This window comes from Chelonia mydas, chromosome 23 (assembly GCF_015237465.2).
Source record: "Chelonia mydas isolate rCheMyd1 chromosome 23, rCheMyd1.pri.v2, whole genome shotgun sequence".
Lineage (NCBI taxonomy): Eukaryota > Metazoa > Chordata > Testudines > Cheloniidae > Chelonia > Chelonia mydas.
Window position 1 is genome coordinate 16,379,727 of NC_051263.2, and position 17,375 is coordinate 16,397,101.

General features: G+C 54.4%; 5 protein-coding genes across 12 annotated transcripts in view; 2 read left to right on the forward strand and 3 right to left on the reverse strand.

Annotated features, from left to right (window-relative positions):
* The window catches only part of LOC119564877 (immunoglobulin superfamily member 1-like), a 967,916-nt gene that overhangs the window by 685,536 nt on the left and 265,005 nt on the right, over positions 1-17,375 (forward strand). The gene's annotated exons all lie outside the window — the stretch shown is intronic.
* Positions 1-17,375, reverse strand: part of LOC119564866 (immunoglobulin superfamily member 1) — a 999,687-nt gene that overhangs the window by 474,302 nt on the left and 508,010 nt on the right. The window lies entirely within an intron of this gene.
* Positions 1-17,375, reverse strand: part of LOC119564865 (immunoglobulin superfamily member 1) — a 798,058-nt gene that overhangs the window by 331,552 nt on the left and 449,131 nt on the right. The gene's annotated exons all lie outside the window — the stretch shown is intronic.
* KDELR1 (KDEL endoplasmic reticulum protein retention receptor 1) lies at positions 3,198-7,643 on the forward strand. The gene is made up of 5 exons (XM_037888312.2): positions 3,198-3,511; positions 4,500-4,600; positions 5,200-5,358; positions 5,540-5,792; positions 6,804-7,643. Exons 1-5 carry the CDS (start codon positions 3,421-3,423, stop codon positions 6,836-6,838), a joined length of 639 nt encoding a protein of 212 aa, XP_037744240.1. The 5' UTR covers positions 3,198-3,420; the 3' UTR covers positions 6,839-7,643.
* On the reverse strand, positions 7,398-16,731 carry SYNGR4 (synaptogyrin 4). Of its 3 annotated transcripts, none has more exons than XM_043534684.1 (5): positions 16,634-16,731; positions 14,586-14,642; positions 12,255-12,492; positions 11,112-11,248; positions 7,398-9,622 (listed from the first exon to the last, which is right to left on the reverse strand). In XM_043534684.1, the coding sequence occupies exons 2-5, from the start codon at positions 14,592-14,594 to the stop codon at positions 9,389-9,391; spliced, it is 618 nt and encodes a 205-aa protein (XP_043390619.1). In that variant the 5' UTR covers positions 14,595-14,642; positions 16,634-16,731; the 3' UTR covers positions 7,398-9,388. The 3 variants fall into 3 exon arrangements, with proteins under 3 accessions (XP_043390619.1, XP_007070686.1, XP_043390618.1); XM_007070624.4 differs by having other exon boundaries at positions 14,499-14,642; XM_043534683.1 differs by having other exon boundaries at positions 14,499-14,642; positions 16,609-16,717.

Sequence of the window (17,375 nt, forward strand, 5' to 3'; positions counted from 1 at the left end):
TGCCAGGAACGGTGGGGGAGGGGAACTCAGCCCACAGGCAGCTCCGCCAGTGCCCCTCCCTGCTTGCCCAGGCCTGGGGGCCCTGTATTATTACTGGCAGTGCCAAGCTCATCTCCCGTCCCTTGGCTTTTTCCCTCCAAAAGTGGTGCTGTGAAACCAGGTGTCCTGGACCAATCCCATAATTCCCCTGACATTTCAACGGGAAACTTCATCTCCTGCCCCAGACGTTCCTGCGAGCTGTTACACAGCCCCCCATGCCCCACCCCAGAGGGGCTGCATCTCAGCACCAGGTGAGGGGTCCCCGTATAACCGGCCCCTGCACTCCACCCCAGCAGGGCCACTTTTCAGCGCTGGGCAAGGAGCCCCGGATACCCAGCCCCCGCGCCCCATCCCAGAGGTGGCCATGTTCCAGTGCCGGGCGAGGGGTCCCTGTATAAATAGCCCCAGCACCCCACCCCAGAAGCAGCTGTATTTTATAAAAGCTGTAACTGGAAAGCGTTATTAATCTATCTTTAGCCTTTTCTAAGTGCCTACCAGAGGGCTTTTAGAAACCTCAATGAATTTCCTCTCAGAAGCCCCCAGGAATCCTGGCTCCCAGCTCCCACTGCTCTAACCACTAGCCTCCACTCCCCTCTCAGAGCCAGGGAGAGATCCCAGGAGTCCTGGTTCCCCCCCACCCGCCAGCAAGCTTGCTGTCCTGCTTACCATTCCCCTCATGTGGATCGGAAAGCAATTAACTACCGTCATTAGCAAACAGGGGAGCATGACTGGTGCGGAGCGCCAGCTGCTCGACCCTGGCAGCGTGAGGGGAATAGCACCCGCCCACACCAGCTCCCCCCCAGCACCAGCTGCCTCCCCACTTTTCTAGCCAGAGGCAATGAACAGCTGCGCCCCTCCCCTCTCTCGCTGCCCCCTCCCCCAGCCCAGGGCGCTGCCTCCAGGGCTCGCAGGTGCCAGGCAGCCCATGGGGACGGACGAGGCTTATGAGGAGAGTGCTGGGAGCCAGGACGCCTGGGTTCTATCCCTAGCTCTGGGAGGGGAGTGGGGCCTAGTGGTTAGAGCAGGGGGGCTGGGAGCCAGGGCGCCTGGGTTCTAACCCTGGCTCTGGGAGGGGCGTGGGGCCTAGTGGATAGAGCTGGGAAAACCTGGCCCATGGCCTGTCTATATTCTGCTGCCTGGCTCTGTCTGCCCCAGCGCATGCTGGGGTTGGGAGACAGGATGCCGGGGTTCCATCCCCAGGTAATGGGGCAGAAGCGACCCCTCTGTGTCTGCACTCATCAGTGGCTGGAGTTTGCCCAGGGCTCAGGGCCAGCTGGCTGGGTAGCACACCAAGGCTGGCTAGGCCGGTTCTTGAGCTGGCGCTGCCCCCTGCTGGCCAGAAGGGGCTCAGCTACATGAACTGAGAATTGTGGATGGGGCCACAGGACCTTTTTCCCTCGGCGGACCCCAGTGCCCGGACCATGCCACATCCCGAAGTACTCAGCGTAGCCCTCCCTAAATCCCCCGCTGGAGCCTGCATCTGATGAAGGATTCTCTTTCTCTTCCTGCCCTAAACATTCGGTGTGGCTGTTACACAGCCCCGGTGCCCTACCCCAGAGGGGCTGCATCTCAGCCCTGGGTAAGGGGTCCCCGTATAACCAGCCTCTCCATATAACCAGTCCCCATGCCCCACCCCAGAGGGGTCACATCTTAGCCCTGGGTGAGGCGTCCCTATATAACCAGCCCCTGCACCCCATCTCAGAGGGGCCGCATCTCAGCCCTGGGTAAGTGGTCTCTGTATAAACAGACCCCATGCCCCACCCCAGAGAGGCCACATCTCAGCGCTGGGCAAAGGGTCCCTGGAAAGGGCATGTGGACAGTTAGAGCAGGGGGGCTGGAAGGGGAGTGGGGTCTAGTGGGTAGAGCAGGGGTTTAGCATAATTTCTCCACGACCTCTACCCAGCCCTGGCAGGCGCTGGCTGGCACTTCCCTCCCAGCCGCTCCCTGCATCAGCTGTAAGCAGGGCATAGTGACCTGGCAGCTCGCACTCCTCTACCCAGCTTCTGCCCGTGGCACAGCTGTCCTGCAAGGCACAGCGTGGAGGGCTGTGGATGGCACCAGCCTGTGTGCTGGACATCCAACGAAGCTGGAGCCTGTGGCGACCCCCAAATCACCCCACCCCCATTAGCTATGCCCCCCCCCGACAGATGCAAAATACCTTCCCCCCAGGCTATGTTCTCTGGGCCCAACCCTCCTGCCCCAGGGGATGGGCAAAGCCCTGCTGGGCTGTACCTGTGGGGTTATTTGGGGGTGGGGGCTAGATGCTCATACAGCATGAGCCCATTCTCTTGGGGCAACCTGGAGGAGAGAGGGAGGTGTTATACCCTGCCCCCCGTCAAAGGATGGGAGAACCACAGAGCTAATTCACAGCCCTCTTTGCTCTAACCACCAGCCCCCACTCTCCTCCCAGAGCTGGAGAGAGAACCCAGGAGTCCTGGCTCCCAGTCCCGCCCCCCGTACCCCACCCACCTGTAACTATTAGAATCCTCTCCCCTCCCAGAGCTGGGATAGAACCCAGGAATCCTGACTCCCACATGCTCATCTTATCAGAAATGTGGCAACTCCAAAGGCACAGCGCCTCCTAGCGTCGCCTTAGGGCATTGAGGCCAGCATAGACGATGGGAACAGCGCCCCCTGCTGAGCCCCTGCCCCTCAGCCCAGCGCCCCCTGCTGAGCCCCTGCCCCTCGCCCCGCAGCCCAGCGCCCCCTGTTGAGCTCCCCGCCCCGCTCCCCGCAGCCCAGCGCCCCCGCTGAGCCCCTGCCTCACGCCCCGCAGCACAGCGCCCCCCCTAGAGCTGTCCTAGGGCATCAGGGCCAGCGGTAACTGTCAAGGTGACATCACTGTGTATTTGGCTGGGTTGAGATTTGGGGGGCAGGCATGAGGGGTGTCCCTGAGCTGAAAGCAGAGGAGGGGGAGGACGTCCCCAAAGACCCATTTATTCTGGATATCCTCTGTGGGGCCGGCAGGGGGAGGATTGTTGCAAAGACAGGGGCAACTTGGATTACAGCAAATTTGGGGAGCAGTGGGGTGGCATTCAAGTCATTCAGCTTGCTTTCCTGAAGCAGGGGGGTGGGGGCTGGCACTCCTGGGTTCTCCTCCCAGCTCCAGGAGGGGGGGCGGTCTAGTGGTTAGAACAGAGGGGGCGGGGGAGCCAGGACTCCTGGGTTCTCTCCCCGGCTCCGGGAGGGGCTGGACACGTTGTCATCTCTCAGCCCAGCCCCGTGGGGGAGGGGATTTTCTTTGCTCCTCCTTCCTCGACCTGCTCGGGCCTTGTTTCCTCAGCCCCACACACACTCCAGCCGGGCCCTTCCCAGACAGTAAGGGGCGCCCCTCCCCCCATCTCGCCAGCCAGCGCCCCAAAAACCTCCTCGCCCCCCACTATGAACATCTTCCGATTCCTGGGGGACATTTCCCACCTCCTGGCTATTATCATCTTGCTGATGAAGATCTGGAAGACGAGGTCCTGTGCGGGTAAGGAGGGCCCCCCTTTATCCCTCCTCTGCGCCCCCAAACTGCCCCTCCGGGTCTCCCCTGGGAAACTGTCCCGGGCTCTCTTTGGAGGGGTCCTCGCTGGCTCAGCCCAGCCTCTCGCCCGGAGCAGGGTGGTTCTCCGCCTCCCATGTAACAAAGGGAAATTATTGGGGTGCATGACCCCTCCGTGACTGGGCTTTTAGAGAACTAATTGGGGGAGAGATTTGGGGATAATTAAACTTCATATTGAGAAGCGGACATCCCTCATGAAGAGGGGATGGGCCCTTTGATTTGCGGGGTTCAGTGCACCCTCCCACTTGTGTATTTTTGAGGCGGAGTGGGATTAGCCTCGGCTCGGTTTTGGGGGGCTCCTTTTTGAATGGCATAGGGTTCTGGAGGGCGGAGGACTTGGGGGACGGGAGGAAATGGGGTTCCCCACTTGAAGAGCTGCCTTTGCGGGAAGTTTGAGGGGTTATGTCCCCTCCTCTGGGGAGTGTTGGGGGGCTGGGGAAAGGTGGTAGTTAAAGTCCCAGTGATTGGGTCATTCCACCCCCAATAGCTTTGGGAGGGGGGGTTATTTGTGGGGAAGGGGAGGAGGGTGATGATATGGAAGCTGGGGGGGGTCAGAGTTCCTACAAATTACCCTCCTGCCCCCCCTCTGTTGGGACCCCCCAGGCATCCCTCGCCCCAACACACACGCACTACAGGGGGCTGTGATGGGGTGAAGCCAGAGGCCTGGTCTGTGTGGGGCAGCCCCGGGCTGGCGTCAGCAGCTTCCCCTGCGCTGCAGAGCGATCCACGCTCAGGGCAGATGGGAAAGGCCCTGGATAGAGCAGGCCTGGAACGGCTGGTGCTCCTCGCTCCCGACATGCCGCCCCAGCCCTGGACTCTCCCCCCACCCCCCAGCTCTGCAGGTGCCCCAACTCCTGACCCACAGCCCCCTGGCCCCCACTTCATGTCCTGTCTCTCCCCCCCCCCCCCCCGGCAGGGATCTCTGGGAAGAGCCAGATTCTCTTCGCTGTAGTGTTCACCACCCGCTACCTGGACCTGGTCACCAACTTCATCTCCTTCTACAACACCTCCATGAAGGTAATGCCTGATCACCGTGCCTGGGGGCTCCCCAGCCCCCCTGCTGCCATCTGCCCCCCCAGGCCCCCTCTGAACCTCCCCCCCCGCCCCCCCATCGCCTCCCACACCCCTCATCAGCTCCCGCCCGCCTTCCCCTGGGTTTCAGTTGGATGCTTAGCTCTTTGTCACCCCAGTCTCCGCGCCGGGTGAGGGGTCCCCATAAAACCAGCCCCTGTGCCCACCATAGACGGGCCATGTCTCAGTGAGGGGGTCCTTGTATAACCAGCCCCCACAGCTGCGTCTCAGCGCTGGGTGAGGAGTCCCCATATAGCCAGTCCACACGCCCCAGCCCAAAGGGGCTGCATCCCAGTGCCAGGCAAAGCGACCCCATATAACCAGCGCCCACCCTAGAGGGTCATGTCTCAGCGCTGGGTGAAGGGTCCCTGTCCGCACTAGAGGCATACAACCCATGTCATTGCACCTTGGGGTGGGGGCTACCTGGTTGTGCTGGGTTTGTGCAGTGCCTATAGCAGGCTCCTCTCCGCGGCTGCTCCTCCGCCGCCCGTGATAGCCAGCAGGGGAAGATTGGGCTCCCACCCAGCGCCGCCTCTTGTCTCCAGGTTGTGTACATCGCCTGCTCCTACGCAACGGTGTGGCTGATCTACAGCAAGTTCAAGGCCACATACGACGGGAATCACGACACCTTCCGGGTGGAGTTCCTTGTGGTGCCCACGGCTGTGCTAGCCTTCCTGGTGAACCACGACTTCACCCCGCTGGAGGTAACGGTGGCCCTCTGCCCTCGGCGGGGGCACCGCCAGGCTGGTCAGGAGGGGTTTGGTTACTTTGGGGGTGGGCAGGGAGGGAGGGTGACTCCCCGCCTAGAGCCTGGTGCGGGGGGATCCCGTGGACTCCGGCGTGAGTTCTAACCGGTTCTTTCCCCGTTGCCGCGCGGGTCCTAAGATCCTCTGGACATTCTCCATCTACCTGGAGTCGGTGGCCATCCTGCCGCAGCTGTTCATGGTGAGCAAGACGGGCGAGGCGGAGACCATCACCAGCCACTATCTCTTCGCCCTGGGCATCTACCGCACCCTCTACCTCTTCAACTGGATCTGGCGCTACCAGCAGGAGGGCTTTTTTGACCTGATCGCCATCGTGGCTGGGCTAGTGCAGACCATCCTCTACTGCGACTTCTTCTACCTCTACATCACAAAAGGTGCGTGCCGGAGATTAGGGACAGGGATCTAGTGGTCAGAGCTGGGGGGCTGGGAGCAGGACTCTTTGGTCTCTCCCCGGCTTTGTGAGGGTAGTGGGGTATCATGGGTTTGAGCAGGGGGGCTGGGAGCCAGAACTGCTGCGTTCTGTCCTTCCACTTGGAGGGGAGTGGGGTCTAGTGGTTACAGGGGGGCGGCTGGAAGTGAGGAGTTCTGGTTTCTATTTTGGCTCTGTCACTGATACGCTGTGTGGTCTGGGGAGAAAACAAGTCGCTTCCCCTCGCTATACCCCACTTAGCACTTCTGGAAACTGAGCTGTGCTCACCCACCTCCCAGGATTGGCATGTGTGGGGTGCTGGGGCCGAACCTAGAACCTGTGCTTCTAGGGCTAACACTGGTAATTCAGGGGGGATCTGTGCAACACAGACCCGGTGTGGTCATTAAAGGCTCTGTGGGGCTTTACTGGGGGAGTTGGACCGGCAAATCCCTGCACAGTGGAGATTTTATCCCATGGCCCTGTCGCCCCTGCTATGCCAGCCCACCGCGCCAGCCAACCCTGTCGAATTCTGCTGCCTAAAGTTAGGCATCAAAATCCACCCCGAGGAAGAGGCAGGATTTTGTCAGTGGGACCAGGTGCTCCAGAGTCAATGGGAGCTGAGTGTGTTCAGCCCCTCTGCGAATCAGCCCTTGTTTGAGTGCCTAAAATTCAGGGCTTGGCATTTGGTCTCTGTTCTCGCTTGTCATACTTTTCTAGTGTGGCTGTGTCTGCTAAATAGCTGCCATGCCCCCACCCAAGAGGTGGCTGCATCTCAGTGCTGAGAAAGACCTCCTTGTACAAGCAGCTGCTGCGCCTGACCCACAGGTGGCTGCATTTCCCCTCTGGGTCAGCAAGTCCCTTGGGAACAGCTATCACATCCCACCCAAGAAAGGGCTGCCTCTCTCAGTGGTGGGTGAAGGTGTAAAATGCCTTGAGACCAAAGGCGTAAGAAATGCTGAAATCCTTCCTCCCACAGTTCTAAAGGGGAAGAAGCTGAGTTTGCCAGCATAGTGGCATCGTGCTCCCGCTGCCTTCCGTCAGCCCCTAGGAGGAAGCCTGTTCACAAGCAGATGACAGACACGTACTATTTCTGACTCTTTTTTTGTTTTTTGACCAACCGAACCAGCCACAAGTCGAGCTGAGCTCTCCTGTATTTACTGTCACCTGGACCTGTTAGCCACTCGAGCGAGAGACCGTGGGGATTTGGGAGGAAACAGCCGACAGGCTTTTTCTGGTCAAGACGGATCTCTGGGTTTGACTGTTTATAGTTTTTTGCCTTTTGAAAACACCCAACCCCATTTGCCCTGCCCCTTTTCATCTTTTTCTCCCTCTTCCCTTTTTTTTATAAACAGCCGGGGACATTTTAAATGGGCTCCTCTCTTCCCTTTTGGCTGATTCCCCGGTTGTGTAGCCAGACAGGCTCGCTGAGGTCTTTGGGGCCTGCGGCGTGGTTTCGCCAACGACTTGCTCGGATGGAGGCCAGGTTTTTTGGGGTGCTGTTTTTAAGGCATAGGGTGGGGGTGTTATTTCACACCGCAGGGATTGAAACAGCCTCTGGTTCCTTTTGATAAAAATCCTTTTTTTTTTTTTTTTTCATTTCAAGGTGGGAATTGAATCTCTCAGTTTATTCCTTTTTTTTATTGGCAAAGAGGGTGCAACACACTAAACTCTGTAAATCTCCTTGTTTTGTACATAATTGATGGTTAATTCCTTGTTCGCTTTAAATAAACAAAAGGAAAAAATCTTTTTTTTTTTTTTTTTAAATCAACTTAGTGCCTTTTTTTGGAAAAAAAAATAAAAATAAAAGAGAAACCTGCTTTGTTTTCCTGTCCTGTGTGTGGTCACCTCTTTGTCTCCCCTCTGTTCCTCTGGCAGTTTCGATTGGATACAGGGCTCCCCATCACTTCCTGTCCTAAACATGGTGTTGCTGTGTGTGCCATTGAATGTTTTTCATTGGAACATTTTTTTTTTTCATGGAAAAGTGGGGTTTTGATTAAAGGAATTTTTGTTGAAAAAGGGTCTGTTTTTTCCCCAGGTAACTTTGAATTGTTTCATCCAAAAACAAATGCCCCAAACCCGAAATATTTTGATTTGATTTTTCACACAACACCCAGTTAACCTGTGGAACTCATTACCATGGGATGTTGTGATGGCCAAAGGTATAACTGGTTTCAAAAAAGAATTTTATAAGTTCATGGAGGATAGGTCCATCACTGGCTTTTAGCCAAGATCATCAGGGATGCAACATTATGTTTCAGGCAACCTGAAAGCTCTGACTTCCAGAACGTGGGATGAGAAGACAGGCCTGCATCTCTCCAAAATTGTCCTGTGCTGTACGTTCACCCTGAAGCTCTGGTACTGGCCAATGTCAGAGACAAGATACTGGGCTAGATGGACCATTGGTCTGACCCACTATGGCAGTTCTTATGGATATGCTGCTGCAGTGCCTCAGGGGAATTGTAGTTTGGGTGCCTCAATATTTCCAGTCTCCTCCATGGCCTGGGCTTCCCAACTGAGTTTCATTTCCCATGATGCACCAGCTCCCTTCAGTGAGAGGGGAGACGGTCATGCACCATGGGAGATGGAATCCAACCAGGGAGCCTGTCTTATGGAGCAGAATGGCAACTAAACTACAGATTCAATGAGACACCGCAGCAGCATATTTGAACTGAAAGATTTCAGGTTTTGATTTATTTTTTCCTGCCAAAAAGTGGAAATTGTCTGTGGCAATAGAAACCATTTTCTGCCCAGCGGTAATTCTGAGTTCTTTGGGAATCACTTATTTCTGCTCAGCTCAAAGTAAGTCCTGTTCCAGGGGTTTCAAATAAACTTACAGCCCATGTGCCACATTCAGATGATGCAGAATCTCTGCTTTACCCATTTTTTTTAAAAGTAAGGTTCAAGCCCTCCTGGTTGTGAAGAAAACCTTCCCCTGGGAACTGACATTGAACCAAAGCAGCACTGCGTGCTTGAGTCTGCAAGCAGCCTGAAACAACAGCTTGGAAATGCATGAAGTCCTTGCTCCTGCATCTTGTTGACGTGTTGATTCAAATGCTGCATCGTTGTCAATGTAACTGTGTTGCTGCTGGTCCTTTTAGCAGAAGCAGCTGGTGCAGGGAAGGAAATGCAGCAGGAAGAACAGCAGAGCCACAAAGATAAGGAGGAGGGAGAGAAAGGAGGATGGGAGAAGGAAGAGTGCAGAAATACCACTGACCTCTAAGGAGTTGGGTGTATCTTTCTCACTTTATTGTCACCAAATGTGACAAAGAACGGTAACTAATTTAGACACATTCTACCCTCGATCTTCATGAACTTGCAGTTGGCATCAGCAGGGTGGCGGGGGAATGGAGCCCTATATTTAGGGCCTTAACTATATGTGGAATTTGTCCCTTTGCATCCAATGAGTTTGACACCTGTGGTTGTTGACTTTCATCTCAACATTGTTTCTCTGTGTCTCAAGTCTCCTTCCCTCTTGCCTTATGATTTGAATTAAGCCACTCAGGTTCTGGTTGAGAAAGCAAAAGCCTCTCTTTATTTACTGCAGGGTGAAAAAATAGATCTCTAATTGTCATTCAGGAAAGTGAGCTGGTTTCCCTTGGGAGTCTGCGGAAAGGGGGCGGCGGAGCTGCCGCCGCTGCCTTTGGTGGGGCTATGATACTCCATGCTCCTGGGGATGGAGGTGGTGGTGACAGAAGAGAGTGGGTTCAGGGCCACAGCACCTTCGTCCAAGGACTGTTTGTAGGGAATGAGGGGCTCAGCCCACAGGCCCCTCAGGGCTTGGTAGCCCAGGTACACCTGCAAGGCAGAGATGTGGAGACCTGTCACACACATGTCATTCTTAATCCGAGCATCTCCATTTACTCTTAGGGAATGGCCTCACTGCAGAGCTAACTCAGGTTAGCTACACTCAAATTACAACTCAACTACCGGCTGTGTCCGCATTGGTGCATGTGTGGTGCTAGGACCTTGGGGGGCACATCTGGTGGTTCCGAGCACTGCAGTAAACTGAGCTGCTCTCTATTCTTTCCCAGTGAATTACGGGAGAACTTGTCTGTCCTTTCTGGGCACAAGGGAGGGACTGGGGGAAGGATTAGCAGCACTTGAGCAGAGCTAGCCTGCCTCTACGCTGGAAAAAGGTCGTGTTAGCAGCTGATGAGCTGTGCTTCCTACAGTTTTAGCCTATGCCCCCTCTCGGGCCAGGAGCACCACCCCACGCTCAAGGGCTGTTGTGTGTATGGGACTCAAGTTAGGGGCAACACTCAGATTAATTTTGCAGTGAAGACAGGCCCTCAGAATTACTTCCAGGGATAGTTCCCCAGATGGTGTAAATCCATATAGCTCTCTTGACTTCACTGAAGTGACAACTGATTTACTCCAGCTGAGGATCTGGCCCTCAGTTTGTAAACTGGTCAGTTCAGCCCTTCCTGAGGAAGGCTCCCCCTTCTGGCATCGGAATCCCCCACTTCCCAATCTGGAATACTAGCTGAATCCTGAATCACTCAATTCATTTGGTGCCTGCGCGTGAGTGAGAGAGACAGGGAAGGTCCGTAACAGATCTTGTAATAAGGCCCCTCCTGACAACAAGTGACTAGGTCAGCAGCCCGTTGAGGAAAGTATGAGTCACCCATTTGCAGATGGTCTGTTAAGGGCTTGATCCCAAGAGGTGCTCAGCAGCTGCTGCTCCCCTTAAAGACAAAGGCATCAGGCTTTCTTTTTGGCACCTCTCAGTGCAGGCGTGAAGAAGGGTGGACTGGCAAAATATGAAGGGGGTGGTGTCTTGGTATGAAATAAGCCAAGGATTCCTGTCATCAGGATGGGAAGTCACAGCTGTGGGTAGGACCTGTGTGGACTAGTGGGGTAAACATGGGTGCTGCCAGCAAAGGAGCCAGGCACACTTGGCTTCTTACCACAGCTGGCTCTGTGCCTCAGTTTCCCCATATACCTGCTTACCTCCAGAGTCTGTTAAAAGGGTTAATTGCATTGGAAATGTAAAGTGCTATACCCATGTTAAGTGATGAGAAGGAGGAGCCCCCTAATGCAGGAGGAAAGAAATAGACAGGGATCATAGTAGCACCCCACTTTCATTCTTAAGTTAGTGCTGTTTCCCAGAAAGAGCCAATTCTGTCTCAGTTAAGAGGGGAAATCTCCTTTCTTTCCTGCCCAGTAGTGAAACTTTCCTTTTACAAGGCAGCACAGCAGGGGCTTTGCTATGATTGCTGGATCAACGGGGTATATTCACTCTGGAAAGGACTGGAGTCAAGAAAGAGAAGTGAGAATTTCTTACCCAGCAGGGGATGGAGAAGAAAGCAAAGGCAATGCTGGCGCGGGCTGAGCTACTTCCCAGGAGGTAGTGGTGAGCAGACCTGTTCCATTGATTTGCCAGGAAACAGAAGCCAATGAACCATATGCACGACCAGATGACTGGAAAGACAGGGAGCGAGATTATGGGCAATGCAAACAGGTGTGTTGGGGAGTTACAGTGAGGTAGGAATGGAGCTGTCAAAGGTTCATGCAAAAGCTCAGGGTGAGTGTTCCCCTTCTCATTTATCTGAGGCAAACCTCCACACATGACTGAGATAAAGGGGCTGCATTTCAAAGAATAAAGCAGCTGAAAAATATAATAAAGTGCTCCCCGGTGGTTATTGTACTAACCAAATCAATGGGAAACTCAATGACATCTACTGCTCCAGGGGATAAGCTGCCTGAGGGACCGGGGGGAATTTTTATCTCTGATGAACGTCACTGGAAAATTGGTGGGTGTATTAAAGAGGTGTTTTGCCTTCTTCTGAGACATTAGAAGGAGACAGAATACCAAGCTAGATGGATCACTGGACTCCCCTGAAGTGGGATTCAGGAGATCTGGGTTCAATTCCTGCTTCAGCTATGGGTAAATCACTTCATTGCCCCAGTTTCCCCATCTGTAAAATGTAGATGATGATATTTACCTCCCTTTGTAAAGCACTTTGAGGTCTACTGATGAAAAGAACTAGCTAGGAACTATTGGTGTGATCCAGTGCAGCAGGCAGACTGTGGGCAGATGCAGCAGACTAGACGGATTGTTAGCCTGATCAGGTGAGCCAGGTATACCGCACCTCTGCTCAGACATGGTGGCAGGGGTACTTGCCTTAAACGGGCTACTTTTCTGATTGAAAATGTCTGCGGAGAGGATACCATGCTTAATAGACAGTTGATCTGATGTGGTACTGGCAGAGGGTGAAGACAGACCAATGGGTCTGATCCAGTCCAGCTGGGAAATGGGACAGCAGCCAAGATGTCTCGATGCCAAGATTTTTAGCCCTTTGGCTCTGGCCAAAGCGGAAAGGGTTGAAAGTGCGTGAGTGAAGAGGGGCTTGCTGCTGTGCTATGCTGAGCTGTTGGTGACCAACCCCATGGAGGGACATTTGGATCTGGGGGAGTAATCACTTACTGGAGAAAGTCAGGTCCAGACTCAGGATGACAGATTTGACCTTGTGGCTAATGATAATGTTGTGGTAAGCGTCAAAGGCCAGGAAGAGGAAGGACTGCAGGAAGGCCAGGACCCCAGCTGTGATGGCATAGCTGCAGGCCACCCCATTGTCATTCAACACGCAGCGCAGCTGGGATGAAGCTGTCAAATTCTGGTAGCCGTCGGTCACCAGGGAGGCAAATATGATCAGCGAGAAGAGCTGGCGTGGCAAAAAGGGAAAGAGTTAACCACATGTAGACAGACACTGCTGGGACTGTGTAGGGCTGGGGCGACTTGTGGGTAATATGATTGTCCCGCCAGGTCCTCTTTTAGATTGTAAGATCTTTGAGGCAGGGACTGTCTCTATTTGTTCAGAACCCAGCACAATGAGTCCCCAATCCCGAACTGTATGATTCTGTAACATACACGATCAATAAAATGAAGTGGTGAGCAGTCAAGCACTCTGGAGCAAGCATTGTCTGTTTGTCCTGTGTTTGTACAGCACCTAGTGCCAGAGGGGTCCTGGTCTGTGACGGGGACTCCTGGGCACCACCACAATACAAATAATAAAGAGGAACAAAAATGATCAAAGATTTAGGAAACCTGACCTAGGAGGAAAGGTTAAAAAACTAGGCATGTTTAATCTAGAGAAAAGAAGCCTGAGGGGGAACTTGAGAACAGCCTGTAAATACGTTAACGGCTGTTATAAAGAGGGCTGTGATCAGTTGTTCTCCGTGTCTACTGAAGGTAGGAAAGAAGTAATCGGCTTAATCTGCAGCAAGGGAGATTTAGGTTAGATATTAGGAAAAATATTCTAACTCTAAGGGAAGTTAAGCTGTGGAATTGGTTTCCAAAGGAGGCTGTGGGATCCCCGTCATTACAGGTTTTTAAGAACAGATTATAGACTCATAGACTATAAAGCCAGAAGGGTCCATCATAATCATCTAGATTGGACAAACACCTGTCAGGGATGGTCTAGGTTTACTTGGTCCTGCCTCAGTGCAGGGGGCTGGACTAGGTGACCTCTCGAGTTCCCTTCCAGACCTGCATTTCTATGATTCCGTGCCTCCAATATACTTCAACAGTTGCTGAGGTTGCTCAGTGCCTCGCAGCACTGGGCTCTGATAAAATATTATTTATCAGCTTGGGCAGAGAAATCCTTGGACACCGTTTCTGTTTGTAGCTCAGGAGTTGTTGGGGGTGCCTGAACTCTGGCCTCCCACTGTGCTGTAGCAAAAAAGAAGAGGCTTTGCTCTCATGAGAGGATGCTCTTGGGGTTAGGGAAACAGACTGTGACTCAGGAGACCTGAGTTCAAGTCTAGGCTCTATGTGTCCTCATACCTGTGTCACACTCTGTGAAATGGGGGCTATAGTCCTGCCTGTCTATTTAAAGCAGTCCCTACTCCAAAAAGCTTATAATGTGTTCTGGGACCTTGAGTGTTCATTATATTGTGATATAATGAACACTGATAATAATGATTGCAGGACCTGAGCACTTGTCAGGATACTTGCATCCCAGCCACCAAGCAAAAATTAATGTGATTGGAGGAATCAATTGCTAGCCAATGAACAGTGAAAGAAAGTGATAAGCAGCTCCTAGCTAGTACTTTTCATCAACCAATATCAAAGCACTTTGCAAAGGAAGTCAGTATTATTATCTCCATTTCACAGATGGGGAAACTGAGGCACGGAGTGGGGGACAGAGTCACCCAGCAGGCCAGTGGCAGAGCTGGGAATAGAACCCAGGACACCTGAGATCCAGTCCAGTAGGACCACCCCTTTTACATAGACAGATGGGCTGGCCTGGCTTGGCTTGGTTGAAATATGAAGAGATTGGGTGTCTTCCCCAAAGCTTGAGTGAACTCTGAGGTTTGAAAACGTTTAGTACTTTGGGGTGTTTTATATTTTCAAGTGCTCTGGTTTCACACAGAATTGGAAACACCATGAGGGGGGGATGTAGGTAGGGGTGTGTTGTGTCCATCCATCTGCCCTGGGAATGGAGGACTTCAGTTTGCAAGTTCTCTAGGACCCTTTATCTGAGTTTGTACAGCACCAAGCACAATGGGACCAAATCCTCCTTGGGGCCTTTTGACTGCTACTATCATATACATGTTCATAATTAATTATTAGGGCACATTTTGTCAAGGTTTAAGCCAGCGTTGGTTGTGAGACTAAATCTCCAACCCCAGGGCTTGGAGGTGGGCTTTTTCTCTTGGTTTCTCTCACCCCAGCTAGGATCCTAGCAATGGTTTGAGGTTGCCTCAGGAACTGGACCACGTTGTTCTCTGAGAGCTCCTGCAGACTCGAGCTCACCCTCCTCATCCTGCTGTCTTCTCACCTGCCTCGGGGTGAAGATGGATCTGCAGGGTGCTAGAGGGAGGCAAGGAAACAAACAAGAGATTAGAAGTCGTGATGGACAGCAAGGAGAGGTGTCTAGTGTTCCCATTGCTGGGTGATCTTTAGTTCCCTCAGTCACACAGGAAAAAGGGCCAACAGCTGAACCCTAATAATGATCCCACATCCTATTTTCAGTGGGATGCCCCTAATTTACTGCCACGGAATTCATGTAAGCCCAGCTCTCCCCTCTCCTACTTCTGGCTAACCCTGCCTGGCTGCAGGGGATTTGGCAGGAGGCATTCCAGAGTACTTGGTGGGGTAAGTATGACATTCACTTTACCCTCTAAGCTGCCCCCGCCCCCCGGCCAGGTATCTGTGAGTCAGAGGGGAAGGATTTGACCCTGGTTCTGCCCTTTGACCCCTGGCAGCCAGGTAACTGTGGTTGTGGCGGGGCTCATGGACCCTGGCTCTGTGCTGACCCATCCCACTATCCCAGAGCATGCCAGAGTTTTCCTGAACTGGGGTTGCCAAGACCCCAGTTCTGCTGTCTGATCCTCCCCAGCCAGGGACCTCCTCCAAGGTGAGTATCCAGGAACATGGCAGGGCTGACACCATGCTGACTCCCTCAGATTCCTGCTGTCCCTAACTAGGGTGAGGATGGGGTTAGCGTGACCCTCTGATGGGAATAATCCTGGCTTTTCCCTCCAGCATCTCACATTGCCAATGTTCTTGACAGCTGCAGGCTTGGGATGACCCTATCTTTGCCATCTGAGCCCCCCTACCCTGCTGCACCTAGACAAGCCAGGGTTGGTGTGATCCCCACCTGTCCTTTGACCCCAATGACCTCATCATTGCTGACTGGGATGCAATGGCATCACCCCAGCTGTGCCCTCTGACCTGTGCCTGACTGCACCAGGGTTAGCATGATCCCCGCATTGCCTGCTACCATCCTTCATCTTCTTTGCTGCTATGAGGGGGGTGAGACCCCAGCCCTGCTTCTGACCCTTTAACTTCTAGGCTCTTCCAGATCGTGGTGGGGTTGGTGTAACCCTGGCTCTGCTCTCTGACCCATGCCTGGCTGTTGTGGGGTTAGCGTGTCTCTGGCAGAGGCAGGATTGGTGTGATCCCAGTTGTGCCCCCATCACATCCTGCTCTCCCTCACAAACAGGTGCACCATCTGATGCAAGGGGGTTGCCATCACCCCAGCATCCATCATATCACAACCCAAATCTCTGACAGTGGCAGTGCTGGCATGATGCCAGCTATGCCCTATGTACCCTAATTGCCAGCCCTGCTCCCTTTGATGCTAGAGGGGTTGGCATGACCCCAGCTTTGCCCCCTATCACCCCCAGCTGTCTCTGCTATTCGGGGAGTGGGCGTGACCCTGACTGTGCCGCCCTCAACTCTCTCTGACATTGGGAGGTTGGCCAGCTGTGCCCCCCTCAGCTCTCTCTGACACTGAGAGGTTGGCATGATCCCAGCTGTGCCCCTCCCAGCTCTGATACTGAGGGATTGGCATGACCCTAACTGTACCCCCATGAGCGCTCTCTGATATAGGGGGGTTGGGTTGGCATGACCACGGCTGTGCCCCCCTCAGCTCTCTCCAACATTGGGGGGCTGGAATGACCCTGGCTGTACCCCCCTCAGCTCTCTCTGACATTAGGGGGTTGGTGTGACCCCCACTGTGACCCCCTCAGCTCTCTCTGACATTGGGGGGTTGGCGTGACCCTGACTATACCCCCTAAGCTCTCTCTGACATTGGGGGGTTGGGTTGGTGTGACCCCTGCTGTTGCCCCCTCAGCTCTCTCCAACATTGGGGGACTGGAATGACCCTGGCTGTACCCTCCTCAGCTCTCTCTGACATTGGGGGGTTGGCGTGACCCCCACTGTGACCCCCTCAGCTCTCTCTGACACTGGGGGGTTGGCGTGACCACGGTTGTGGCTTCTCTATGGGGCCCGGTACTGGGGGGCTCATGGCAGGTTGTGGGGGGACTCTCACCTCAGAGACCCAGCTCCCTGCTCACCTGTCCCTATCCCCCCCTCAGAGTCTCGCCTCAATCCCCTTTTCCCGCCTTTTCCTTTCAGGCGCATCCTCCCCCTCCCCGCATTCCCGATGGGAGGGGGAAGGGGAGAGAAAGGGAGGGCTCGACGCCTGATTGGCTAGACCATGGCCACGCCCCGATTTCGAAATCCGCCGCTCAGGCGGCGGTTGGAAACGCCCGTTAGAGTGGGGTGGTCCGGGACAGGGGCAGGAGCAGGAGTGCGAGTGCGCGCGCCGGGTTTTCGAATCAGTCGCGCGGGCTTTCCGGGAAAGGGGACGGGAGGGGAGTGAGGGCAGCCGAGCGAGATTGCTGGTGCGCACGCGCAGCCTGGGAGGCAGGCAGGAAGGCACGCATGCGCACCGTGAAGAGGCACGGGCGGGGCAGAGGCAAGGGGAGAGAGCGAGCGAGGAGGTCCTGATGCGCATGCGCAGACTCTCAATGTCAACATCGCTTTGCCCAAGGTTAGGGGGCTGCTGCTGGTGCCTGGGGATTTCTTCCTGCTCTGCAAGTTGTTAACCAGCCCTCAGGGGCCTGGCTGGGTCGCGGTCCGTGGGCGGCGGGAGCATGTGGCTGGGGGGAGAGAGTCAGCGGCCCCCCCGCAGTGTGTGGTGCCTGGTGACCTTTGACCTCTGTGACTGGTCCCTGCAGGCCTGGTGACCTCTGACCTGGTCAAGCCGGGTGCACAGATCGACCTTTGAACCCTGCGCGGCGGCCAAGACTCCCT

What these genes read in the sequence shown, in the direction of transcription:
- KDELR1 (XM_037888312.2), top strand. Translation starts at nt 3,421, where the DNA reads ATGAACATCTTCCGATTCCTGGGGGACATTTCCCACCTCCTGGCTATT. An exon ending in GAAGACGAGGTCCTGTGCGG is followed by an intron (nt 3,512 to 4,499) that starts GTAAGGAGGGCC and finishes CCCCCCCGGCAG; the next exon opens with GGATCTCTGGGAAGAGCCAG. An exon ending in CTACCTCTACATCACAAAAG is followed by an intron (nt 5,793 to 6,803) that starts GTGCGTGCCGGA and finishes TTCCTCCCACAG; the next exon opens with TTCTAAAGGGGAAGAAGCTG.
- SYNGR4 (XM_007070624.4), bottom strand. Translation starts at nt 14,594, where the DNA reads ATGAGGAGGGTGAGCTCGAGTCTGCAGGAGCTCTCAGAGAACAACGTG. An exon ending in TTGCTAGGATCCTAGCTGGG is followed by an intron (nt 12,493 to 14,498) that starts GTGAGAGAAACC and finishes TTGCCACGCCAG; the next exon opens with CTCTTCTCGCTGATCATATT. An exon ending in TCTTCTCCATCCCCTGCTGG is followed by an intron (nt 9,623 to 11,111) that starts GTAAGAAATTCT and finishes TCTGCCTTGCAG; the next exon opens with GTGTACCTGGGCTACCAAGC.